The sequence below is a fragment of the Salmo trutta genome, chromosome 24, assembly GCF_901001165.1.
Source record: "Salmo trutta chromosome 24, fSalTru1.1, whole genome shotgun sequence".
NCBI lineage: Eukaryota > Metazoa > Chordata > Actinopteri > Salmoniformes > Salmonidae > Salmo > Salmo trutta.
This window is the reverse complement of record NC_042980.1, coordinates 47,642,240-47,669,644: the sequence shown is the minus strand read 5'-3', so window position 1 is coordinate 47,669,644 and position 27,405 is coordinate 47,642,240. Positions and strand designations below refer to the sequence as shown.

At 43.8% G+C, this 27,405-nt stretch overlaps 1 protein-coding gene across 1 annotated transcript in view; it reads right to left on the bottom strand.

Moving 5' to 3' along the window:
* Positions 1 to 18,829, bottom strand: part of LOC115160573 (integrin alpha-V) — a 42,674-nt gene extending 23,845 nt beyond the window's left edge. The window contains exons 1-11 of the mRNA XM_029710732.1: positions 18,311 to 18,829; positions 17,935 to 18,065; positions 11,812 to 11,903; positions 11,363 to 11,477; positions 11,124 to 11,185; positions 10,307 to 10,352; positions 4,393 to 4,515; positions 3,744 to 3,788; positions 1,087 to 1,130; positions 810 to 866; positions 198 to 229 (exon numbers count right to left, since the gene is read on the bottom strand). Coding sequence (XP_029566592.1) covers positions 198 to 229; positions 810 to 866; positions 1,087 to 1,130; positions 3,744 to 3,788; positions 4,393 to 4,515; positions 10,307 to 10,352; positions 11,124 to 11,185; positions 11,363 to 11,477; positions 11,812 to 11,903; positions 17,935 to 18,065; positions 18,311 to 18,474 — 911 coding nt within the window. The 5' untranslated portion in view covers positions 18,475 to 18,829. The remainder of the gene's footprint in view (positions 1 to 197; positions 230 to 809; positions 867 to 1,086; positions 1,131 to 3,743; positions 3,789 to 4,392; positions 4,516 to 10,306; positions 10,353 to 11,123; positions 11,186 to 11,362; positions 11,478 to 11,811; positions 11,904 to 17,934; positions 18,066 to 18,310) is intronic.
* Between the last annotated feature and the right edge of the window lie 8,576 nt (positions 18,830 to 27,405).

Here is a 27,405-nt window from a genome sequence, read left to right as displayed (position 1 = left end):
GAGAGAGAGAGAGACAGACGATGGAGAGAGAGAGAGAGAGAGAGGAGAGAGAGACGAGAGAGAGAGAGAGAGAGACAGAGAGAGAGAGAGAGAGAGAGAGAGAGAGAGAGAGAGAGAGAGAGAGAGAGCTCAGCGGCGTTGATCTCCACATCTTGAGGTTAACAAGCTCTAGCCAGTGTTCTTCTCTTCTCTCTCACTTCTCTGCTTTGACATCGTTCTTCTTCCAGTGCTGTGAATGGCTTCCAGATGTGAACTCCCGGCTCAATAACAAATAACAGGATGACGTTTGGTGCCCACAGAGGGACAGTGCTGTAGTACTACGTAATCCTATTGGACGATAAATAACCTAGCTATGGCGGCAGCTATTAGTCTACTCTAGGGCGAAGTCGGGCTTGGTCGGTTGACGTCTCTCTCTCCCTCCTCCCTGCGACACTCGCTCACAGTACAGCCCCTCCCCCGCCTGCGTAGAGCGGCACCCTCTCTCCTTCGTCTCGCGCTTTAACAGCTCTGATGACTAAATTAGTGTAAAAAAAAATGGCTGACTTTTCTGCTGTTTAAAAAAAGGACCAGCTGCAGGTCAGTAACTTTGACAGCGGTCCACTGTGGGCGGGATAGGACCAGGCATCTCTTTAGTCTCGCTCACCTTCCGCAGCCTCATGCAGCGGCTGTGAGAAGAGACAAGCATCCCTTTATGACGTTGCATGGCTAAGACGAAGGAACCTGGTTGGACAGAGCATTGTGCCCTGGAGCGGAATATAAATACACGTTTGACCACTTTGACACAGTTAAACCACTGCCATATTGCTTACCTGCGTTCCTGTGAAATTCAGCATTGACTCCATGTTCATCCCATTGAAGATGTTCACCTACATGGCAAGACAAAATAACGGACTCCATTTAACTGAGTTCGATTTTCTACCAAGATTTACACTCTACATAATAATAATAATAATAGTTAGCCTAGTCATCCAGTCTGTGTGTGCTGACAGCTGACTATAGCACACATCATAGGACAGGATGAACGAAGGCTAAACGAAGGCTAAACTAGTTCTACAGTGCTTGTATCTAAAAGCTCATAATACTTACATAGCCCAGAGCTTTGTCTCCCCTGGGTACCCCGGTAACATAATCTGCACAACAGAACAGAAATAACTTACAGTGTTAGAATGAGATCACCATTGAACTGTTCTATACAGAATGTTAGAATGAGATCACCATTGAGCTGTTCTATACAGAATGTTAGAATGAGATCACCATTGAACTGTTCTATACAGAATGTTAGAATGAGATCACCATTGAACTGTTCTATACAGAATGTTAGAATGAGATCACCATTGAGCTGTTCTATACAGAATGTTAGAATGAGATCACCATTGAGCTGTTCTATACAGAATGTTAGAATGAGATCACCATTGAACTGTTCTATACAGAATGTTAGAATGAGATCACCACTGAACTGTTCTATATAGAATGTTAGAATGAGATCATTATTGAACTGTTCTATACAGAATGTTAGAATGAGATCACCATTGAGCTGTTCTATACAGAATGTTAGAATGAGATCACCATTGAGCTGTTCTATACAGAATGTTAGAATGAGATCACCATTGAACTGTTCCTTATAGAATGTTAGAATGAGATCACCATTGAGCTGTTCTATACAGAATGTTAGAATGAGATCACCATTGAACTGTTCTATACAGAATGTTAGAATGAGATCACCATTGAACTGTTCCTTATAGAATGTTAGAATGAGATCACCATTGAGCTGTTCTATACAGAATGTTAGAATGAGATCACCATTGAGCTGTTCTATACAGAATGTTAGAATGAGATCACCATTGAACTGTTCTATACAGAATGTTAGAATGAGATCACCATTGAACTGTTCTATACAGAATGTTAGAATGAGATCACCATTGAACTGTTCCTTATAGAATGTTAGAATGAGATCACCATTGAGCTGTTCTATACAGAATGTTAGAATGAGATCACCATTGAGCTGTTCTATACAGAATGTTAGAATGAGATCACCATTGAACTGTTCTATACAGAATGTTAGAATGAGATCACCATTGAACTGTTCTATACAGAATGTTAGAATGAGATCACCATTGAACTGTTCTATACAGAATGTTAGAATGAGATCCCCATTGAACTGTTCCTTATAGAATGTTAGAATGAGATCACCATTGAGCTGTTCTATACAGAATGTTAGAATGAGATCACCATTGAGCTGTTCTATACAGAATGTTAGAATGAGATCACCATTGAGCTGTTCTATACAGAATGTTAGAATGAGATCACCATTGAGCTGTTCTATACAGAATGTTAGAATGAGATCACCATTGAGCTGTTCTATACAGAATGTTAGAATGAGATCACCATTGAACTGTTCTATACAGAATGTTAGAATGAGATCACCATTGAACTGTTCTATACAGAATGTTAGAATGAGATCACCATTGAACTGTTCTATACAGAATGTTAGAATGAGATCACCATTGAACTGTTCTATACAGAATGTTAGAATGAGATCACCATAGTGATAGGACAATAAGGCATGGGACCATAGTGATAGGACCATAAGGCATGGAACCATAGTGATAGGACCATAGTGATAGGACAATAAGGCATGGGACCATAGTGATAGGACCATAGTGATAGGACCATAGTGATAGGACAATAAGGCATGGGACCATAGTGATAGGACCATAGTGATAGGACAATAAGGCATGGGACCATAGTGATAGGACCATAGTGATAGGACCATAGTGATAGGACAATAAGACATGGGACCATAGTGATAGGACCATAGTGATAGGACCATAGTGATAGGACCATAAGGCATGGGACCATAGTGATAGGACAATAAGGCATGGGACCATAGTGATAGGACCATAAGGCATAGGACCATAGTGATAGGACCATAGTGATAGGACCATCGTGATAGGACAATAAGACATGGGACCATAGTGATGGGACCATAGTGATAGGACCATAGTGATAGGACCATAGTGATAGGACCATAGTGATAGGACAATAAGACATGGGACCATAGTGATAGGACCATAAGGCATGGGACCATAGTGATAGGACCATAGTGATAGGACAATAAGACATGGGACCATAGTGATAGGACCATAGTGATAGGACCATAGTGATAGGACCATAAGGCATGGGACCATAGTGATAGGACCATAGTGATAGGACAATAAGGCATGGGACCATAGTGATGGGACCATAGTGATAGGACCATAGTGATAGGACCATAGTGATAGGACAATAGTGATAGGACCATAGTGATAGGACCATAGTGATAGGACAATAAGGCATGGGACCATAGTGATAGGACCATAGTGATAGGACAATAAGGCATGGAACCATAGTGATAGGACCATAGTGATAGGACCATAGTGATAGGACCATAGTGATAGGACAATAAGGCATGGGACCATAGTGATAGGACCATAGTGATAGGACAATAAGGCATGGGACCATAGTGATGGGACCATAGTGATAGGACCATAGTGATAGGACAATAGTGATAGGACCATAGTGATAGGACCATAGTGATAGGACAATAAGGCATGGGACCATAGTGATAGGACCATAGTGATAGGACCATAGTGATAGGACAATAAGGCATGGAACCATAGTGATAGGACCATAAGGCATAGGACCATAGTGATAGGACCATAGTGATAGGACAATAAGGCAATAAGGACAATAACAAGTCATACCATCTTCTCCATCCTCATTGAAGTCTCCGACGGTCACAGAGTAACCTGAAAGTAAAACAAAAGCAAATATTTGAATGAGTTTAAAAACTAAAAGATATGAAGCCAAAAGAGTTAAGTACCTTTAGTTGTCAATGTTTTTAGCGGAGCTGGGGTCTCCTTAAACCCCCAGCAGCCAAATTGAATGCTCTGCACCTTTTTGGTGACATATTATTGATAACGACCTATAGCGTGAAAACATGTTTCAAACTGTAACGTTGATATCATGGAGGGTCATCCTGTATAGCCTCAAAACATGGTTCAAACTGTAACGTTGATATCATGGAGGGTCAGTCCATGCATCCATAGATCTGTCTATACATTGAGATCGGTTAACTTCAACTTCAGATTGACCCCTTTAAAAAAACACTACTTCAGAACATGCAAATCAAAGTGAACAAAACATATTTAACCAGACAATGGGGGGATTGCATCCCAAATGGCACCCTATTCCCTATATATAGTGCCCTACTTTAGACCAGAGCACATAGGGCACCCTATTCCCTATATAGTGCCCTACTTTAGACCAGAGCCCATAGGGCACCCTATTCCCTATATAGTGCCCTACTTTTGACCAGGTGCCATTTGGGACTCAGACAGAAATCCGATTTACCTAAATAACTGTCATCGTACTGAGCGCTGGCAGACTTGGTGGTCAGCTGGTTACTGTAAGGGGTGTAGTAGTTGTTGTTGAACCGGGCGATGATCTCAGAGATATCGTCGCTGATCAGCTGACCTGTGGTAATAAAATACAGCAGAACATCGTCGTCACACACAGAAAGCGTAAATCGAATGCCTCGAGTCCATGTCAACCTTTTCTAATGAAACAAAAGCCGCGAGAGAGAGTGTGGTTCGTAGGGATCAGGTGATTAGGGAGGGGTGAGAGGTCAAATAAATGTTCCGGAATGGCTTGTCTAATAGGTGGAAAAAGTGCTCCTGTGTGTAATCGTTCACAGTACGTAACAATCTAATATTCAGTGCATCCGTGGTAACAAACAATGTCTGTGTAGTTCTATGTATAACATTCGGAAAGAATCCCTTCATTACTGTCCTCCTAAAGCCCCAGTCTGTGGTAACCATACAGCAACTAAAGCCCCAGTCTGTGGTAACCATACAGCAACTAAAGCCCCAGTCTGTGGTAACCATACAGCAGGTAAAGCCCCAGTCTGTGGTAACCACACAGCAGGTACAGCCCCAGTCTGTGGTAACCACACAGCAGGTAAAGCCCCAGTCTGTGGTAACCATACAGCAGGTACAGCCCCAGTCTGTGGTAACCACACAGCAACTAAAGCCCCAGTCTGTGGTAACCACACAGCAACTAAAGCCCCAGTCTGTGGTAACCATACAGCAACTAAAGCCCCAGTCTGTGGTAACCACACAGCAGGTAAAGCCCCAGTCTGTGGTAACCATACAGCAGGTACAGCCCCAGTCTGGGGTAACCATACAGCAGGTAAAGCCCCAGTCTGTGGTAACCACACAGCAGGTAAAGCCCCAGTCTGTGGTAACCATACAGCAGGTACAGCCCCAGTCTGTGGTAACCACACAGCAGGTAAAGCCCCAGTCTGTGGTAACCATACAGCAGGTACAGTCCCAGTCTGTGGTAACCATACAGCAGATAAAGCCCCAGTCTGTGGTAACCACACAGCAACTAAAGCCCCAGTCTGTGGTAAACATACAGCAGGTAAAGCCCCAGTCTGTGGTAACCATACAGCAACTAAAGCCCCAGTCTGTGGTAACCATACAGCAGGTACAGCCCCAGTCTGTGGTAACCATACAGCAACTAAAGCCCCAGTCTGTGGTAACCACACAGCAGGTACAGCCCCAGTCTGTGGTAACCATACAGCAGGTACAGCCCCAGTCTGTGGTAACCACACAGCAGGTACAGCCCCAGTCTGTGGTAACCACACAGCAGGTAAAGCCCCAATCTGTGGTAACCATACAGCAGGTAAAGCCCCAGTCTGTGGTAACCATACAGCAACTAAAGCCCCAGTCTATGGTAACCATACAGCAGGTAAAGCCCCAGTCTGTGGTAACCACACAGCAACTAAAGCCCCAGTCTGTGGTAACCATACAGCAACTAAAGCCCCAGTCTGTGGTAACCACACAGCAACTAAAGCCCCAGTCTGTGGTAACCACACAGCAACTAAAGCCCCAGTCTGTGGTAACCACACAGCAGGTAAAGCCCCAGTCTGTGGTAACCACACAGCAGGTAAAGCCCCAGTCTGTGGTAACCATACAGCAGGTAAAGCCCCAGTCTGTGGTAACCATACAGCAGGTAAAGCCCCAGTCTGTGGTAACCACACAGCAGGTACAGCCCCAGTCTGTGGTAACCACACAGCAGGTAAAGCCCCAGTCTGTGGTAACCATACAGCAGGTAAAGCCCCAGTCTGTGGTAACCACACAGCAACTAAAGCCCCAGTCTGTGGTAACCACACAGCAGGTACAGCCCCAGTCTGTGGTAACCATACAGCAAGTAAAGCCCCAGTCTGTGGTAACCACACAGCAGGTACAGCCCCAGTCTGTGGTAACCACACAGCAGGTAAAGCCCCAGTCTGTGGTAACCATACAGCAACTAAAGCCCCAGTCTGTGGTAACCATACAGCAACTAAAGCCCCAGTCTGTGGTAACCATACAGCAACTAAAGCCCCAGTCTATGGTAACCATACAGCAGGTAAAGCCCCAGTCTGTGGTAACCACACAGCAGGTAAAGCCCCAGGCTGTGGTAACCATACAGCAGGTAAAGCCCCAGTCTGTGGTAACCACACAGCAACTAAAGCCCCAGTCTGTGGTAACCACACAGCAACTAAAGCCCCAGTCTGTGGTAACCACACAGCAACTAAAGCCCCAGTCTGTGGTAACCACACAGCAGGTAAAGTCCCAGTCTGTGGTAACCACACAGCAGGTAAAGCCCCCGTCTGTGGTAACCATACAGCAGGTAAAGCCCCAGTCTGTGGTAACCATACAGCAGGTAAAGCCCCAGTCTGTGGTAACCACACAGCAGGTACAGCCCCAGTCTGTGGTAACCACACAGCAGGTAAAGCCCCAGTCTGTGGTAACCATACAGCAGGTAAAGGCACAGTCTGTGGTAACCACACAGCAACTAAAGCCCCAGTCTGTGGTAACCATACAGCAGGTACAGCCCCAGTCTGTGGTAACCATACAGCAGGTAAAGCCCCAGTCTGTGGTAACCATACAGCAGGTACAGCCCCAGTCTGTGGTAACCATACAGCAGGTAAAGCCCCAGTCTGTGGTAACCATACAGCAGGTAAAGCCCCAGTCTGTGGTAACCACACAGCAACTAAAGCCCCAGTCTGTGGTAACCATACAGCAGGTACAGCCCCAGTCTGTGGTAACCATACAGCAGGTAAAGCCCCAGTCTGTGGTAACCATACAGCAAGTAAAGCCCCAGTCTGTGGTAACCACACAGCAACTAAAGCCCCAGTCTGTGGTAACCACACAGCAGGTAAAGCCCCAGTCTGTGGTAACCATACAGCAGGTACAGCCCCAGTCTGTGGTAACCATACAGCAGGTAAAGCCCCAGTCTGTGGTAACCATACAGCAGGTACAGCCCCAGTCTGTGGTAACCATACAGCAGGTAAAGCCCCAGTCTGTGGTAACCATACAGCAGGTAAAGCCCCAGTCTGTGGTAACCACACAGCAACTAAAGCCCCAGTCTGTGGTAACCATACAGCAGGTACAGCCCCAGTCTGTGGTAACCATACAGCAGGTAAAGCCCCAGTCTGTGGTAACCATACAGCAAGTAAAGCCCCAGTCTGTGGTAACCACACAGCAACTAAAGCCCCAGTCTGTGGTAACCACACAGCAGGTAAAGCCCCAGTCTGTGGTAACCATACAGCAGGTACAGCCCCAGTCTGTGGTAACCACACAGCAGGTAAAGCCCCCGTCTGTGGTAACCATACAGCAGGTAAAGCCCCAGTCTGTGGTAACCATACAGCAGGTAAAGCCCCAGTCTGTGGTAACCACACAGCAACTAAAGCCCCAGTCTGTGGTAACCATACAGCAGGTACAGCCCCAGTCTGTGGTAACCATACAGCAGGTAAAGCCCCAGTCCGTGGTAACCATACAGCAAGTAAAGCCCCAGTCTGTGGTAACCACACAGCAGGTACAGCCCCAGTCTGTGGTAACCATACAGCAACTAAAGCCCCAGTCTGTGGTAACCATACAGCAGGTACAGCCCCAGTCTGTGGTAACCACACAGCAGGTACAGCCCCAGTCTGTGGTAACCACACAGCAGGTACAGCCCCAGTCTGTGGTAACCACACAGCAGGTACAGCCCCAGTCTGTGGTAACCACACAACAGGTACAGCCCCAGTCTGTGGTAACCATACAGCAGGTACAGCCCCAGTCTGTGGTAACCATACAGCAGGTAAAGCCCCAGTCTCTGGTAACCATACAGCAAGTAAAGCCCCAGTATGTGGTAACCACACAGCAGGTACAGCCCCAGTCTGTGGTAACCACACAGCAGGTACAGCCCCAGTCTGTGGTAACCACACAGCAGGTACAGCCCCAGTCTGTGGTAACCACACAGCAGGTACAGCCCCAGTCTGTGGTAACCATACAGCAGGTACAGCCCCAGTCTGTGGTAACCATACAGCAGGTACAGCCCCAGTCTGTGGTAACCATACAGCAGGTACAGTCCCGGTCTGTGGTAACCATACAGCAGGTACAGCCCCAGTCTGTGGTAACCACACAGCAGGTAAAGCCCCAGTCTGTGGTAACCATACAGCAGGTACAGCCCCAGTCTGTGGTAACCACACAGCAGGTACAGCCCTAGTCTGTGGTAACCATACAGCAGGTACAGCCCCAGTCTGTGGTAACCATACAGCAGGTACAGCCCCAGTCTGTGGTAACCACACAGCAGGTACAGCCCCAGTCTGTGGTAACCATACAGCAGGTACAGCCCCAGTCTGTGGTAACCACACAGCAGGTACAGCCCCAGTCTGTGGTAACCATACAGCAGGTACAGCCCCAGTCTGTGGTAACCATACAGCAGGTACAGCCCCAGTCTGTGGTAACCACACAGCAGGTACAGCCCCAGTCTGTGGTAACCATACAGCAGGTACAGCCCCAGTCTGTGGTAACCATACAGCAGGTACAGCCCCAGTCTGTGGTAACCATACAGCAGGTACAGCCCCAGTCTGTGGTAACCACACAGCAGGTACAGCCCCAGTCTGTGGTAACCACACAGCAGGTACAGACCCAGTCTGTGGTAACCATACAGCAGGTAAAGCCCCAGTCTGTGGTAACCATACAGCAGGTACAGCCCGGACAAGACCAGGCTGGCACAGCACCCATACAAATGTTGACAGCACAGCACCCATACAAATTTCACCCCTCCCTATCCCATTCAATTCACTCGGTGCCTACCCAGCACAGCAGCAGCCAATGAGCCGTCCTGTTAAAAACATCTTTGTCCGTTTTAAAAAGGGCTGTATTTGCTAATTTGTCCTAGCAGCACACCTAAAGGAAACATGATGAACGAATAACGACCTAGAGTCAGCAGAAAACAAAAGTGTGGTTAACTGAAACGGCTGTTCGCCTGGGACAAACATGGGATTGGCCAGATTTACTCTAGAACACTGTAGGGGTTGGGGCCAGCCCTGGGTTCAAATAGTATTTAAAAGTGAACGTAAATTATCTCGGCTTGATTATGCTTGCCGGGCACAATTTAACCAATAGAATAGTCCCCAAAAGTGCAAACCCCCTACCCATCTGGCAATCCAGGCCTGTCCGAAGCAAATGCTCAAAAGTATTTGAAAGATTCCAAAATGTGGTATTGGAACCCAGGTCCGCTCTGTTGGGGGGGGTTGGTGTTGGTGTTGGTGCTGTGAAACAAGGGAGCATTGTAGAGATCTGCTGTGACTATGGAGCAGCCCCATTACCCAGCAAACCCACAGAAACAGCGACTGAGTTGGCACCCTGCCACCATATCAGATAATCCCCTCTCAGCACCTTCGCAGCTCCCCTTTTAAGAGACAGGGTTTCTAAAAAATAAAAATAAAATAAAAAAAACTCTAAAAAAAGGGGACTAAATACACAATATATTACAGAAGATATAGTTTTCTACAACAAACAATGAAAATAGCATGTAAAAACAATACAAATCGTATGTGCGTACTGTTATAATACAATCATCCGGACACTTCCTGGTTACAAGACTTTCTCAACAGTTTCCAGAGTCAGAGAATCTGTCACAGAATTAACAGAACAGTCCCTCCAGCAAGCCAAGTGTCATGATTTCAGACTACTGCTCACTGCATTGATAATCACAGCTATAGTTAAACACAGCATTAATGCATTGACAACAACAGCTATAGTTAGGCAGTCAGAGCATTACCACAAATACACCGAACGCCTCATCTCAGGGGAGAGCCAAACAGAGCACAATGTGTCTGTCTGATTATGTCCTGTAATAGTGGACCTGCTCAGTAAATATATAGAATTACACATCACTTACCTTCTTGACCTGTTCAGTACATATATAGAATTCATTACACATCACTTACCTTGCCAATAGAAACTACCAGGGCCTCCAACAACCACCCTGTTGTTCTGAAAGAAAGAAAAAAAGAGAGAGAGAGAGAGAGAGAGAGAGAGAGAGAGAGACAGAAAGAGAAAGAGAGAGAGAAAGAGAGGTTATTCTGAGAGAAAAAAAAAACAACACAACATGATCTGAAACTGAATCCAAGCATTGTATAATAAGTAAGGGATAATCAATGAGGGGCTATGCGTTCTCTGGATAATAATGAAGGACGTGGAAGGTTGCATTATCTTCCAGAGAACAGCATAGTTGATTATCCCTTTTATACCAAGGCTATAATTTAACACGTTTTACAGCTAGAAATGTGGTAACCAAACAAATAGACGTGCTAGTTTAGCTAACCAAACCATCAGTCCTAGCTTGTTATTATCGTTATTATCAACAACGCCAATAATGTTTTCAATCCGACTTTTGCTTTCAAAAGCAGCACTAACATAGAACATGTAAGAACTATAGCCAAATGAATTCTACCGTGCTGATATACAGTGCATTATAGGGAAACCGAAACAAGTATTGTAAGGAGCCTGGGTTTATAAGAGCGGATATCGACTCGGCCGTTTGATCATGCTTTGCGGCACAGTCGATAGCGCGCTGGACTTCGGGCTACAAGGTTGAGGGTTCGAGACCTGCTCCCTGCTTGTTTCATTACATTATTCAACAATTCCATGGCATAATTAGGCAAATGAGGCCCGAGGGGGGTGTGGTGTATAGGCACGACACAACGCGGAGTTCTTAGTGTTTTTATTTATCTATTGTTGTATGGAACACTGTAAAGTACACACCTTGACAAAGTCAATACTGAATCCAGCCTGACAGAATCCTTGTCCCTCTGGAGAGTTAGCATCTGTTCAGAGTAACACAAACACAGAACGATGTAATTATCTCTCAATGGTAGACCAGGTGGGGTTATTTATTAAAAAGATATTAGGGTCCATTTCCTGGACCCAAATAAGGCCTAATCCTGGACCATAAAAGGCACTTCTTCAATGGAGATTCTCTTGGCTAGTTTCACGTCACTTACTAGATCGACAGGGAGAGTACTCCACCACGTCTCCTCCTTTCTTCAGGAAACACGTACCGACAGGCTCTCGCTCGGAGAAGCTGTACGTGCTCCACTGGTAGAGAGGTGCACAGGCCTGAGATACACAAACACCTCATGAGTACAAGTCAACTACAGCAAGGTCACGCAACAGTCACAGAGATAGATACCTGATGTAAAACTGAAATCCAGACTAAAGTTCTAGGACATAGGGAATCTGTCATGAGACCGTTCGCTAGCTAGCGAACACAATATTTGGTTCTAAAAACGGAATGTTTACCGTCTGACCATACCGTTCTGAGATAAGGACATGACACTCACCAGGATGTGTTCACCGTCTGACCGTACCGTTCTGAGATAAGGACATGACACTCACCAGGATGTGTTCACCGTCTGACCGTACCGTTCTGAGATAAGGACATGACACTCACCAGGATGTGTTCACCGTCTGACCGTACCGTGGCTCCAAACCACTGGTTGGACTTGAACTCCATCTGAACCCCATCCATATTCTCGCGATCATCTGAGGGAGAAATCATTGTGGGGTTTTAATGAAGAAACACCATCTCTTTAAGGGGTGCCCACTCTTTTTAACAATGCTACTCTACCAACTGTGCCATTTTTCAATAGGGAACAATGTTTTAAAACATTTTGCAACCAGTTATGAAAACAAGCCGTCCAGGTAGTGTGGTGGCTAATTTCTGCATTACCAAATGAGGAGAGAGACAAACTTCACACACCAGTCAGAGTTATACTTAAACTACATATTTAATAATAAAAGCTTTGCAATAGCAATGACTTTCGATGACGTGCCATTTCTAATGACCCATTGAAAGTGACAACACAAAAGTACAAAGATCTTTTATAGCCAAGATACACCCCTCTCAACCTACATGACGAACAACAGATCTTAGGAACATTTCACAAAGGGACTTTATAATTGAAAAAGGAGTATCCCGTAGCCAGATAGCATTCGCTATAAATTATCGTTCAGTTTGGTCCCTAAGACGAGGTTCTAATCTCCTTCCTGGTACTTCATAACACAGAACCATTACCTCATCCAATGGCATAATTCAATTGTCAACTCTAGATACTCCCATCTCAAGTAAAAGCCCTTCTTGACCCCTCTCCTGGACAAGCTCACTGAGGGGAGTTAGCCTCTAGGTCATACACTATCCCAGGATAAGTGCAACATCAGAGAGGACATACAATGGTTCCAGACACTGCCATACCCCTCCCCCAATGCCAAAGGAGGGAGTGACTTGCGCACAGACATTGTGGAGACAAGTAATTGGTTCCCCATTAATCACGCCATCCCTTCACATGGTTTAAGAATAGGTAAAGACACATTCACATATGAAGACAATGTTCCATTCTGTCCTCTTCCCTTTCTGATATTCTGCATAGCAACAGAGACATGTAAAAGACAAGTCTGACCTCTCCCCTCTCTGGGCCCCAGGTGACTGAGCCCCAGCTAAGGGAAGAAGTACTAAGTCATGTTTTGCAGAGGGGGTCAAATACTTATTTCCCTCATTAAAATGCAAATCAATTTATAACATTTTTGACATGTGTTTTTCAGGATTTTTTGTTGTTGTTATTCTGTCTCTCACTGTTCAAATAAACCTACCATTAAAATGATAGACTGATCATTTCTTTGTCAGTGGGCAAATGTACAAAATCAGCAGGGGATCAAATACTTTTTTCCCCCCCCTCACTGTATGTTTCCCAACTAATTCTGATGCATTCACCACACATTCCCTCCATGTTTCATCCCATTTTCTTCCATTTGGTGCCTAACGAACATGCCCCAGAATATCCACAGACAAATAGGACTGGTAGAGATTTGTTAATCCTGATCATTGATAAATTGTAGGCAGCAGCAGCTTTCATCGTCCTCCTGATCAGAGCCTGGAGATCAAACTACATTTTTCCTAGAGGAAATTACTCACAGGCAACACCCTTTAACGACCCCTGTCTAGCAAATACAGATCTCGCTGTGACACACACACACACACACACCCACGTGTTCCTCAGTGAGGACAGCTGAACCTATAAATGACCTGTACTGTAGGTCCTTTAAGCTCCAGACTTCCTATCAGACTGCTCTGTGGTTAGGGTTAACAATGGTCTTCTTCCACATCTGCCGTCTCGCCACGTGTAAGCCAAGTGAGACTATGGTTATTAACGTGCCTATAACATTGTCTTTATATGGGGTGTGTCATGTTGATGTGGAAATTATACATCTTTGTAACAAATTTGAAACATCTCAGATATGACCAACAATTGCAAAGACTGTTGAAATATCCTGTTAGCTGCACTGTAACCTTTACGTAGCGAGACACGTAGCGAGACACCTGAGAGGAGTCCCCACTTCCATTTTTCAGGGGAAACAGAAGTTAGGTTGAAAATACTGAAACATCCCCTAAAAACCCGGAAACATCCGCTAAAAACCCGGAAACATCCGCTAAAAACCCGGAAACATCCGCTAAAAACCGGAAACATCCGCTAAAAACCCGGAAACATCCGCTAAAAACCCAGAAACATCCGCTAAAAACCGGAAACATCCGCTAAAAACCCGGAAACATCCGCTAAAAACCCGGAAACATCCGCTAAAAAACCGGAAACATCCGCTAAAAACCCGGAAACATCCGCTAAAAACCCGGAAACATCCGCTAAAAACCCGGAAACATCCGCTAAAAACCGGAAACATCCGCTTTTACTCTGCAGAGAGTAGCTGCAACGTTGCTGATATCAAAACACTACGTGTGTGTTCAGACAGACTTATAGTGGCTTATTGCTTAGTGCCTACAGGGTTAATAAAATGGAGGGTTACCTTACAGGGGTTACCTTAGCGTGCAGAAATGACATATTACTGTAGACATAAAAAGACTTAAAGGAAAGATTCACCCATTTTCAACGTTATATTGTTTTTGTGCATCTCTGAGTGATGTTCTATCTATTCCCTGGGTCATGTTTTCATGTCTGAGTTATTGCCGTTCAAGCAGACAGAAATCCGGCTGGTACGACGTAGCACTGTGATAAAGTCTCTCTCACTACACTGGACGTTAATAGGAATACGACTTTTAGATGGTGAAAACGTCCATCATACATGTCAGATTTCAATACTGGCTGATGTCATAATGGGGGGAGATTGTCTTCTCCCAATGTTTTGTTGTTGATATTCCTACCTCGATAAATGTGTAATTTAACAGAGCGTCCACCACATTTCTCTTATGTCTCTGCCTCTTCAGTCCAGGGTGACGTTTGCGAATGTCAGACTCCACACTGTGAGGCACATTGATTTACAAGTTGAACATGGTGAGATTTTAGACTAACTAGCTACTTCACATGCTGATACTGACTTTGATAGTCTTGTGTTTAGCTACGTTTGCTAGCTAGCCAGCCCATAGAGAGAGCATTGCATTGTGGGTTTTGTAGTTTTGTAGTTGACTTGAGCTGCAACTGATTTCCGCATGTTGCTACCAACCTTAATATAACGACAAAAAATAAAACATTTGATGACATGGTTTCATTTAAAATAAATGTTCATTTCAAATAACTTCAGAAAATGGCTTGTGATATCCATTGCCAAGAAATAAATCTATTGTACGCAGCTCTGTGCAGAGACACAGGGAGAGAGTTCTATTGTACGCAGCTCTGTGCAGAAACAGGGAGAGAGTTCTATTGTACGCAGCTCTGTGCAGAAACAGGGAGAGAGTTCTATTGTACGCAGCTCTGTGCAGAAACAGGGAGAAAGTTTCATATCTGACACACGTGGGAGGATACTTACTACCCTTCAGTGAAAACATACCACAGAGCTCTGTTCCTGTCAAACCACGACTAGAGCAAAACTCATAGGAACAACAGCTAGGTCCTCCATATTTCAGACTAGAGCACCAGTTATAGAGGAGTAACATCCCAGCTCCTGTCTAGCTCTAACCCAGACTAGAGCACCAGTTAGAGGAGTAACATCCCAGCTCCTGTCTAGCTCTAACCCAGACTAGAGCACCAGTTATAGAGGAGTAACATCCCAGCTCCTGTCTAGCTCTAACCCAGACTAGAGCACCAGTTATAGAGGAGTAACATCCCAGCTCCTGTCTCGCTCTAACCCAGACTAGAGCACCAGTTATAGAGGAGTAACATCCCAGCTCCTGTCTAGCTCTAACCCAGACTAGAGCACCAGTTAGAGGAGTAACATCCCAGCTCCTGTCTAGCTCTAACCCAGACTAGAGCACCAGTTATAGAGGAGTAACATCCCAGCTCCTGTCTAGCTCTAACCCAGACTAGAGCACCAGTTATAGAGGAGTAACATCCCAGCTCCTGCCTCGCTCTAACCCAGACTAGAGCACCAGTTATAGAGGAGTAACATCCCAGCTCCTGTCTAGCTCTAACCCAGACTAGAGCACCAGTTAGAGGAGTAACATCCCAGCTCCTGTCTAGCTCTAACCCAGACTAGAGCACCAGTTAGAGGAGTAACATCCCTGCTCCTGTCTAGCTCTAACCCAGACTAGAGCACCAGTTGGAGTAGTAACATCCCAGCTCCTGTCTAGCTCTAACCCAGACTAGAGCACCAGTTAGAGAGGAGTAACATCCCAGCTGTCCCCTCCTCTAGCCTGGTGACTAGACCCTTGGTTGCACCTGGTCAAACATTACACCCACCCCTGGGTCCTCTATAATTATAGTTATTCTAATCTAGAGACTGTCTGGACAGCTGTAGAAATATATATGTCAGTTTAACCTGTCTTACCCTGAGGAAGATTATGGACAGCTGTAAATATATCTGCCAGTTTAGCATGTCTAACCCTGAGAAAGACTCAGGCTGCCTGAAACATTGGTTCTCCAATAACTCAATGGGTATAAATAGTTGGCTCTAATTTGGATTTATTTTTGTTCCTAAAGGTTTGCCTGTCCATCAAGAGTAGACTGACAGAACTGGAAAACAATATCTCATCTGACTGGGACAATCCAGGGAAGAACAGTCAGCAGGAGAAAGACTTCCAGACCATGTGGTTTAGTAAGATACTTTGGTAATGGCCAAGTGGGATAAAACCCCCCTGAGCGCACACTAATTACAGTACCCCCCCCCTGGCCCAAGGCTGCTTCGACACTAACACTAATCTAAACCAATGGCTGAGACAGCCTCACCTCTCAGTCTGCAAGATGACGATCAGCCATCACAAAGGCACCCATTGTAACCATGTCGACACTTACAGCATCACAATAAAACCAGGAGGCCACTCAGGCACTGACTGGCAAACAAATCATAAAAATGGCAGCAAAGGGAGGGAAAATATGGATAAACCATGACATGGAAACATATTTTGCATTTCTTCACTTTAGAGTTGTTTCCAAGTAACACAGGCAGTGTGGTTCAGACTTGGAAAATAGTCACTTTTCAATAGTCTAGACTAGACTACAGTGGGGTTAGTCACTGGAATAGGGAAGTCATTCGATCTGTAGTTAAAGTCTGCACGTGAGCAAAATCATTTTACTCTACAGTTGCCTATTAAAAACACAACGAACAAACGAACGAACGCTAGAAGGCAAACGATCAAAGTTGCACTGATAAAAGGTGGTGTAAATCACACAGGATAAACTGATATATAAGCCAATGTTCTCCTAAATAGCTTAAAGTGTGTCATTCATGGGGCTTGGTTTTGCATTGTGTGTGTGTGTGTTTGTTAGTTCGTTTGTGCTGGGACAAACCCATAAGATGGACTGAAGTGCTGTAGTGTAAATATTAGTATACGCCATGATGCATGTCTGTCTGCAATGGATGCTTCAAGAAATAACAAGTTACTGACTCATACGCCCCCATGTTATAATGCAGAGCAGACAGTCCTTTAAAGGTGCTGGGACTCCTCTCTCTCTCTCTCTCTCTCTCTCTCTCTCTCTCTCTCTCTCTCTCTCTCTCTCTCTCTCTCTCTCTCTACTTATTTTTTAAGGGGTTTTATTGGCATGGGAAACATGTTAACATTGCCAATGCAACTGAAATGGATAAACAAAAGTGAAATAAACAATACAAAATGAACAGTAAACACCACACACACAAAAGTTCCAAAAGAATAAAGACATTTCCAATGTCATATGATGTTTATATACAGTGTTGTAATGATGTGCAAACAGTTAAAGTACAAAAGGGAAAATAAATAAACATAACTCTGTCTGTCTGTCTGTCTGTCTGTCTGTCTGTCTGTCTGCGTCTCTGTCTGTCGGTGTCTCTGTCTGTCTGCCTGTGTAACTCTTAAGTTTAACATTGAGCATGTCTGCCCATCTCCAATAGAGGCTTCCTAGAAGAGTGAACATCTGCCTTTTCTCCGTCTCACATCCTAAAAACACTGAGCGTACCTCGTATAAAGGTCATATTTCACATACATACGGTTCAATCAGTTATGAATCTGGACATAACCATTGACTGAAATAAAATGGTCGACACTTCGAATGTCAATCTATAGTGATCCCTCTTCCTGTTCATCACCATGTAGAACTTGAGAAAGGAGTCAAATCAATACGATATTTTGTGTGTGTGTGTGTAACAGACATACTGTACTCACCAGTATTGTCAAACTGTACTTGGGTACAGTCACTAGTCTTCTGCCATGGGCAGGTATAGACTGCCCCTCGCTCCACCACTGTGGAAGCTGAGGAGGTGTTGGCTCTGGGAGCTCCTACAAGAATGTTTGACCTGAAGAAGAGAAACTTGTCTAAATTCATGAAAGCATGGCACCACACCTATTCTTCTACTGTAGCCTATTAGGGTCGCAAACAAAGCTGTGTCACATGATGAATCGAATACATATTATAATTTAGTTCTGTTGAGTCACATTAATAATTGCATAATTCTACTTTCTCTCATCAAAGTTCAATTAAGGCTAATAGCCTCTATGGCAAAAAGGCAATTCAAAATATTATTATATAACTCGATCTTACTGCTTATTATTTGGCTGGAAGAAATCCACAGAAAATCCAAAATAACTTCCTTTAGGTCCAGAGAATACATAGGGTTTGTCAATATCCAGATTAAAACAAGTTGTCCACTGTAAATAAAACAGGATCAATGCCAAAGATAAATAAAGTTTGCGACGTCGTTCCATCCTGACTGCTAAAAAAAAAAAAATCCAAGTCTGTAGCCTTATTAAACTGGGTATGTGGAGTGTTGTAGTTTTTAGCGTTAAAAGAGCCTCAACTACAATGAGTTCTCCTTTGTCTTTGTAGTCGTTCTAATGATGATACACCGAGATCCCCATACTCTATTTCCATTAATCCGGTTCCAGTTCAGTAAACCACTCCGCTAAACACTTTCACTTCTTCACCAGCATCAGCAGAAAAGAGTCCAATTCGAATCCACTCGTGTCATCAATGGTACAGTTCATGCGATACAACGTAACAAATCTCTGTACACGTTTTAAAAAAATAAATAATAATTTATGTCGACAGCCCCCCCCACGTTGTGTTGTGTTACAGCAACACAAAAAAAATACTTCCGGGTCAAGGGAATTTCAGAAATGTTCTAAATAAAAGTCCCCCATATATTAGTAGAAAACTTATTATCATGTATTTATATTCACGATATATGACAAATAACTGTCTGAACATTAACAATGATTCATATTTGTTCATATTTAAGTGACATTTGCATTAAATGTAGGTTTTAAAACATGTTCCAAGCCAGGCCAAATAAATGCCCCCAATTCAATTCAATACAATGTATATGAAATACATATTGGTTTATAGAGAGACAACTATTCTAGGTGCCAGAGTAAAAGTGGAGTCAGTTGGGATTACTCAATATGACCTGTAGAATCTATATATATATATATATATATATATATATATATATTTAAGCCAATATGTATTTCATATACATTGTATTGAATTGAATTGGGGGCATTTATTTGGCCTGGCTTGGAACATGTTTTAAAACCTACATTTAATGCAAATGTCACTTAAATATGAACAAATATGAATCATTGTTAATGTTCAGACAGTTATATATATATATATATATATATATATATATATATATAGTGTTATTTCATGGGTAACTGAGACCTGTATGCCAAGCAACACTTTCTACTCCACCAAATCCAGTGGTCCCAATGCAATACACTATAGACCTATAAATTACATATTGGCTTATAGTGTCGTGTCCAGTGCCTCCATTTTAACATGTTTTATCAGTCCAGTAACAGTTGCTATGAGCTTGTTTTTTGTTCAAACTCACTTTTTTTTTTTTTTTGTATAATAGGGACTCTAGATAGTAGACTGGACCCTGGTTTTATGGACACACAAACAATCGTTTTTCCTGTACAGTGTAATTTGTTTGTGCAATACAACAAAAATACACTAAGACTTTTCTTAACAATTACATTTCAAAATTGCATCCTTGAACAATAGCACCAGTAAATTAACTACAAAAACATCATACAATCAAAATAATATATATATTTTTTTTAATTGTCATTGTATACTTAAACTCCAACCATTTCTCAATATGCTCCACCTTAAAATATTCATTATCTTGTATAAAGTAGTCATAATTTTTTGTTTAGATTTTTTTTTAGATTTTTTTTTTACATGATGCAAAGCTGCAAGAAAACACTGATTTTGTATCATACACACAGCGTTTTACCGTGAACATTTATTTTGAAGACAAATGTCGAAATCCGGAAGTGTTAATGCTGCTGCCGTGACGGTAATAATCCCTTACAGTGGACGCGTCATAATACCGTAAAACTCAGCGGTAAAACACCGTAATGGTCCCAATCGTTTCTTCATCATTCATTTTTGCGTCTGTGATTTTTTTTAGGTCTACTTTATATAAGGTCTGTGTATCGTGTAGGCTTACCCTGAGGTGATGTTTTCATACGGATATCAATATATTCGCCTCAATTTAAACAAAAAATATATATAAAAATGCTCATTAGCAACAGAGAAGTCCTCAGTAAAACTACCAATTCGTGCATGTCATCTCTAACACTGTCAGATACAGTTCACCAGCGCGATCAGAGACCTTCGGTGTCCAATCCATGAATTTCTTATGTCCCCTTTTTTAGCTAACTAGTTAGGAGGTAGATCAAAACATCATGTTGTTTAACTGAGCCTTAATAATTGTTTGTACAATATGTCGAACTTTAGTGTCTTTCAGACCTCAGGGCATTTTTCAAGGATGCGCATAAAAGCATTAAAAGGGGAGAAAGACCACTAGAAGTCTAGCCATGTGGAGAAATGCAGCTATTGTCAGGATGCAATTTACAGGTTTGGTCAGGGCCAGCATGAGGGATAAAATGTATCCTGTGTCCTTGAGTATAGCTATTAAGTTAAATTTGAGCATCTTAGCAATACAGTATGTTCTATACTGCTGTCAACATTATACAAAGAAAGAGACACTTTATAATGTAATCATTAACCATATTACCCCTGAAAACTTCAATTACATTTCACATTTTAGTCATTTAGCAGACACTCTTATCCAGAGCGACTTACAGTAGTGAATGCATACATTTCATGCATTATTTTTTTTCTCTGTACTGGTCCCACGTGGGAATCAAACCCACAACCCTGGTGTTGCAAACACCATGCTCTACCAACTGAGCCACACGAGGCCGATGAGGGATAACTCAGTTCTAGAATGTTGTCATTGATGAGAATGAATGTAAAAAAATCTATTGACATTCAGAATTGACTTTGTTAAGACAAATCTTCAAAAAAGGCGCAGTATTTATTATTCAGAGTGATACATGCATTCACACAGTCTTGATTTCTTCCCACTATATGATTGATATGTCAAGTGATACACTTTTAATTGATCATTTGTGATTTTATGGAAAAACTGCACTTGTCCTCGTGTGAAAACGACAATTTATTATTAAATATTCTACAGTTGTAATATCATCAATCAAATCAAACTTTATTTATATAGCACATTTCTTACACCGAATACATTTTTAAGGTTCAAAGTCAGGCATTGAAAGGCATGTGTCATTTAACATCCTTCCTGTTGGCAGGTCTCTATAGGTGACCAGGGGATTCTCTCTACCACATGTAAATGCCTCCAAGGAACTCATAATTGGAGCCATGTAACCTAGTTTGGCCGGTTCACAGTATCGGCTGTATGGGTGTGGAATGAGAATGGAGGAGGCTAGCTGTACTCCCGACCAGGTGCAGTCAGTGGAAGACCTGTACCCGGCAGAAGACTACAACCCTCTGTCCTGAGAGCCCATAGAGGATGATCTTAAGTGGGTAAGGAACCCTCTCTAGGGCAGGTTCAGTGGAATGACATGTCTCCATGAAGCTGAGTCAGAATAACTGTTACCCTCCCTGTCATCCCTGTCTGTACCGGACATTATTAAAAAAAACAAGGGCTCCTGGGGCATGCAGGCATCCTGGCTGGTATGGCGCTGTCGGTGGAGCAGCAGGAGGATATACAGGAGGCTATACATGAGGCTATACAGGAGGATATACAGCAGGCTATACAGGAGGATATACAGGAGGCTATACAAGAGGAGATACAGGAGAATATGCAGCAGGCTATACAGGAGGATATACAGGAGGATATACAAGAGGAGATACAGGAGAATATACAGCAGGCTATACAGGAGGATATACAGGAGGATATACAGCAGGCTATACAGGAGGATATACAGCAGGCTATACAGGAGGATATACAGGAGGCTATACAGCAGGCTATACAGGAGTATATACAGGAGGATATACAGCAGGCAACATTGGACAGAGCACCAACCCCAACCATGAGGAGAGAAGGTTGACGGCCAGCAATTATGGAGCAGTGGTTAAGGCCAAGCACGTTACTCCGTCACTGCTAAAAACAAAAAACGGTCCTCAGATCACAGCTATTGGATGGGTTGTTGTCTGTAAAGTGGGGCACAGATAACAAAGAGGAGTGCATCAAGGCATTCCACATGGCTACAGGGATGGATGTGCAGGAGTCAGGGCTTTGGGGTCACAGGGTCTGGGATCCTGGGTGCCTCACCGGATGGTCTGATGGCCACCACATCAGTGGTGGAGGTCAAGTGTCCCTATGGTGCAAGGGATCTTACCACTGAAGAGGCAGTGAAGTTGAAGGATTTCTATATCCAGGAGGAGGGAGGGTCTTATAGCCTCCGTAAAGACCATCCTTACTGGCACCAGGGCCAAAGGCAGCTCCACATCACTGGAAGGGACACCTGCTTCTTCGTTGTCGTGGACCACCCTCTCCATCCAGCGTGAAGACCTCTGACAGACTCATATTGCTCCTCCTGTCTGTATCTGTTGTCAGGGAAGCCAATGGTCCAAAAACATTCCAAATAGTTCACACACACACACACACACACACACACACACACACACACACACACACACACACACACACACACACACGCACGCACACTAGGCTCCCAGAATATGTTCTATTATATACAGTGGGGGAAAAAAGGGTTAGTGTTAGGGTTAGGGTGAATAGTCTGGGAAGCCATTTGACTAGATGTTCAGGAGTCTTATGGCTTGGGGGGGTAGAAACTGTTTAGAAGCCTCTTGGACCTAGACTTGGCGCTCCGATACCGCTTGCCATGCGGTAGCAGAGAGAACAGTCTATGACTAGGGTGGCTGGAGTCTTTGGCAATTTTTAGGGTCTTCCTCTGACACCGCCTGGTATAGAGGTCCTGGATGGCAGGAAGCTTGGCCCCGGTGATGTACTGGGCCGTTCGCACTACCCTCTGTAGTGCCTTGCAGTCGGAGGCAGAGCAGTTGCCATACCAGGCAGTGATGCAACCCGTCAGGATGCTCTCGATGGTGCAGCTGTAAAACATTTTGAGGATCTGAGGACCCATGCCAAATCTTTTCAGTCTCCTGAGGGGGAATAGGTTTTGTCTTGCCCGCTTCATGACTGTCTTGGTGTGCTTGGACCAGGTTAGTTTGTTGGTGATGTGGACAACAAGAAACTTGAAGCTCTCAACTTGCTCCACTGCAGCCCCGTCGATGAGAATGGGGGCATGCTCGGTCCTCTTTTTCCTGTGGTCCACAATCATCTCCTTTGTCTTGATCACATTGAGGGAGAGGTTGTTGTCCTGGCACCACACAGCCAGGTCTCTGACCTCCTTCTTATAGGCTGTCTCATTGTTGTCAGTGATCAGGCCTACCACTGTTGTGTCATCGGCAAATTTAATGATGGCGTTGGTGTCGTGCCTCGCCGTTCAGTCATGAGTGAACAGGGAGTACAGGAGGGGACTGAGCACGCACCCCTGTGGAGCTCCAGTGTTGAGGATCAGCGTGGCGGATTTGTTGTTACCCACCCTTACCACCTGGGGGTGGCCCATCAGGAAGTCCAGGATCCAGTTGCAGAGGGAGGTGTTTAGTCCCAGGGTCCTTAGCTTATTGATGAGCTTTGAGGGCACTATGGTGTTGACGCTGAGCTGTAGTCAATGAATAGCATTCTCACATAGGTGTTCCTTCTGTCCAGGTGGGAAAGGGCAGTGTGGAGTGCAATAGAGATGGCATCATCTGTGGATCTGTTTGGACTGTATGCAAATTGGAGTGGGTCTAGGGTTTCTGGAATGATGGTGTTGATGTGAGCCATGACCAGCCTTTCAAAGCACTTCATGGCTACAGACGTGAGTGCTACGGGTCGGTAGTCATTTAGGCAGGTTACCTTAGTGTTCTTGGGCACAGGCACTATGGTGATCTGCTTAAAACATGTTGGTATTACAGACTCGGACAGGGAGAGGTTGAAAATGTCAGTGAAGACACCGACAGCTGGTCAGCGCATGCTCGCAGTGCACGTCCTGGTAATTCATCTGGCCCTGCAGACTTGTGAATGTTGACCTGTCTAAAGGTCTTACTCACATCGGCTGCGGAGAGCGTGATCACAGTCGTCCGGTACAGCTGGTGCTCTCATGCATGTTTCAGTGTTATTTGCCTCGAAGCGAGCATAGAAGTAGTTTAGCTTGTCCTGTAGGCTCATGTCACTGGGCAGCTCTCGGCTGTGCTTCCCTTTGTAGTCTGTAATGGTTTGCAAGCCCTGCCACATCCGACGAGCGTCAGAGCCGATGTAGTAAGACTCGATCTTAGTCCCGTATTGACACTTTGCCTGGTTGATGGTTCGTCGGAGGACATCGCGGGATTTCTTATAAGCTTCCGGGTTAGAGTCCCGCTCCTTGAAAGCGGCAGCTCTAGCCTTTAGCACAGTGCGGATGCTGCCTGTAATCCATGGTTTCTGGTTGGGGTATGTACGTACGGTCACTGTGGGGATGACGTCATCGATGCACTTATTGATGAAGCCAATGACTGATGCCATCGGATGAGTCCCGGAACATATTCCAGTCTGTGCTAGCAAAATAGTCCTGTAGCTTAGCATCTGCTTCATCTGACCACTTTTTTATTGATCCAGTCACTGGTGCTTCCTGCTTTAATTTTTGCTTGTAAGCTGGAATCAGGAATATAGAATTATGGTCAGATTTGCCAAATGGAGGGCGACGGAGAGCTTTGTATGCATCTCTGTGTGTGGAGTAAAGGTGGTCCGGAGTTCTTTCCCCTCTGGTTGCACATTTAACATGTTGATAGAAATTTGGTAAAACTGATTTAAGTTTCCCTGCATTAAAGTCCCCAGCTACTAGAAGCGTCGCATCTGGGTGAGCTTTTTCTTGTTTGCTTATGGCGGAATACAGCTCATTCAATACTATCTTGGTGCCAGCCTCTGACTGTGGTGGTATGTAAACAGCTACAAAGAATATAGATGAGAACTCTCTCGGTAGGTAATGTGGTCTGCAGCTTATCATGAGATACTCTACCTCAGGCGAGCAATGGCTCGAGACTTCCTTAGATATCGTGCACCAGCTGTTGTTTATAAAAATACATAGACCGTCACCCCTTGTCTTACCAGACGCCGGTGTTCTATCCTGCCGGTACAGCGTATAACCAGCCAGCTGTATGTTGATATTGTCGTCGTTCAGCCACGACTCCGTGAAGCATAAGATGTTACAGTTTTTAATGTCCCAGTTGGTAGTTTAATCTTCCCAATAACTTGTCCATTTTATTGTCCAAAGATTGCATGTTTTCGAGCAGAATTGAGGGGAGTGGGGGTTTATTCGATTACCGTCTACTCCTCAGAAGGTAGCCCGCCCCCCGGCCTCTCTGAAATAGCTGAGCTGAAATAAAAGATCCCAGAAATGTTCCATACTCACAAAAAGCTTATTTCTCACAAATGTTGGGCACAACTTTGTTTACATCCTTGTTAGTGAGCATTTCTCCTTTGCCAAGATAATACATCCACTTGACAGGTGTGGCATATCAATAAGCGGATTAAACAGCAGGATCATTACACAGGTGCACTTCGTTCCGGGGACAATAAGGCCACTCTAAAATGTGCAGTTTTGTCACACAACACAATGCCACAGATATCTTGAGGAAGAATTTTGAGGGAGAGTGCACTTGGCATGCTGACTGCAGGAATGTCCACCAGAGCTGTTGCCATATCATTGAATGTTAATTTCTGTACACAATTATTGGAAGCTGAAAATGACCCAGTTCTTCCATGGCCTGCATACTCACCAGACATGTCATTAATTGAGCATGTTTGGTATGCTCTGGATTTACGTGTACGACATTGTGTTGTAGTTCCCTGCAATATCCAGCATTTCACTGTAAGGTCTACACCTGTTGTATTCGGCGCATGTGACAAATAACATTTGATTTGATTTGACACAGTCATTGAAGAGGAGTGGGACAACATTCCACAATCATCAGCCTGATCAACTCTATGCAAAGAAATGTGTCGCGCTGCATGAGGCAAATGGTGGACGCACTAGTTACTGACTGGTTTTCTGAACCACGCCCCTACATTTAAAAAAAAAAAGTTATCTGTGACCAACAGATGCATATCTGTATTCCCAAATCCATAGATTAGGGCCTAATGAATTAATTTCACTTGACCGATTTCCTTTTTGAACTGTAACTCAGTAAAATCTTAGAAATGGTTGCAATTATATTTTTGTTCGTTATATATATATATATATATACAATGTTTATAGAGCTTAGATTATATATGTATAACTTTTTCTAAATGACGAAATATTAGATGAATTTACCTCAATATCGTTTTGTTAGTGACTTAAACATTTGAGACAGATAACATTTTTAGTTGAGCAAGAGTAGTGGCAGCCATGGAACGTGTAGGAAAAAATGTGTGACAAAAAATAGTTTCTGTGAGAATTACAGCGGGGGGGGCTAGTTCTCCCTGGGTAGCTTGTTACTCTACTTTACTAGAATAAAAAAATTGGATGGAAACCTGGTTATTTTAAGAACTTAATCTATGTGATGATTGGGGGAGACACTAGCCTCGTCGCGAAACTGTAGCAATAGGATAATGCCTCGAGAAAAGATTTAACCGAAACACTTGACCTGTTGCACGTTTTGGCAGGTACGACTGGCTGATTTAAATGTATGTCAAGTCTGCAGCCTTCTCATCATTAGGATAATGTAGGTCATTTACAAATATGGCAGTCAGTTAAAACTCCATCTATTGATCACGTTGTTTCCATGATTTCGCTTTAAGCAGTTAGCTTCTCATCTAATTATCTCGGGAATTTGGCCCCTCCACTATAAGGCAAGCCAAGACTGCAAGTCTGATAAGCCTATAGAATGCTGTTTTGTTTCACACTGGAAGCAAACAAAGAGTAAGCTAAAATAGTTTATTTATTGTCTCGGAATTAAGATATAGTCCTGAATTAGTCAGTCAACAGAGAGTTAAAGCGACAGTACAAAACTACAGAATGAACCCTGTTTTTATGGACACAAATAACCAATAGACGTTACTGTACACTGCTATGCTATATGTGTACCATATAGTGTCCCGGGGCCTCACGCAAACCTATTTGACCACAGTAAAAGTCCAGCAACACTTCCTATGACCTAACGTTTATTTCGTGCTTCTACACCTGCATTGCTTGCTGTTTGGGGGTTTTAGGCTGGGTTTCTGTACAGCACTTTGAGATATCAGCTGATGTAAGAAAGGCTTTATAAATACATTTGAT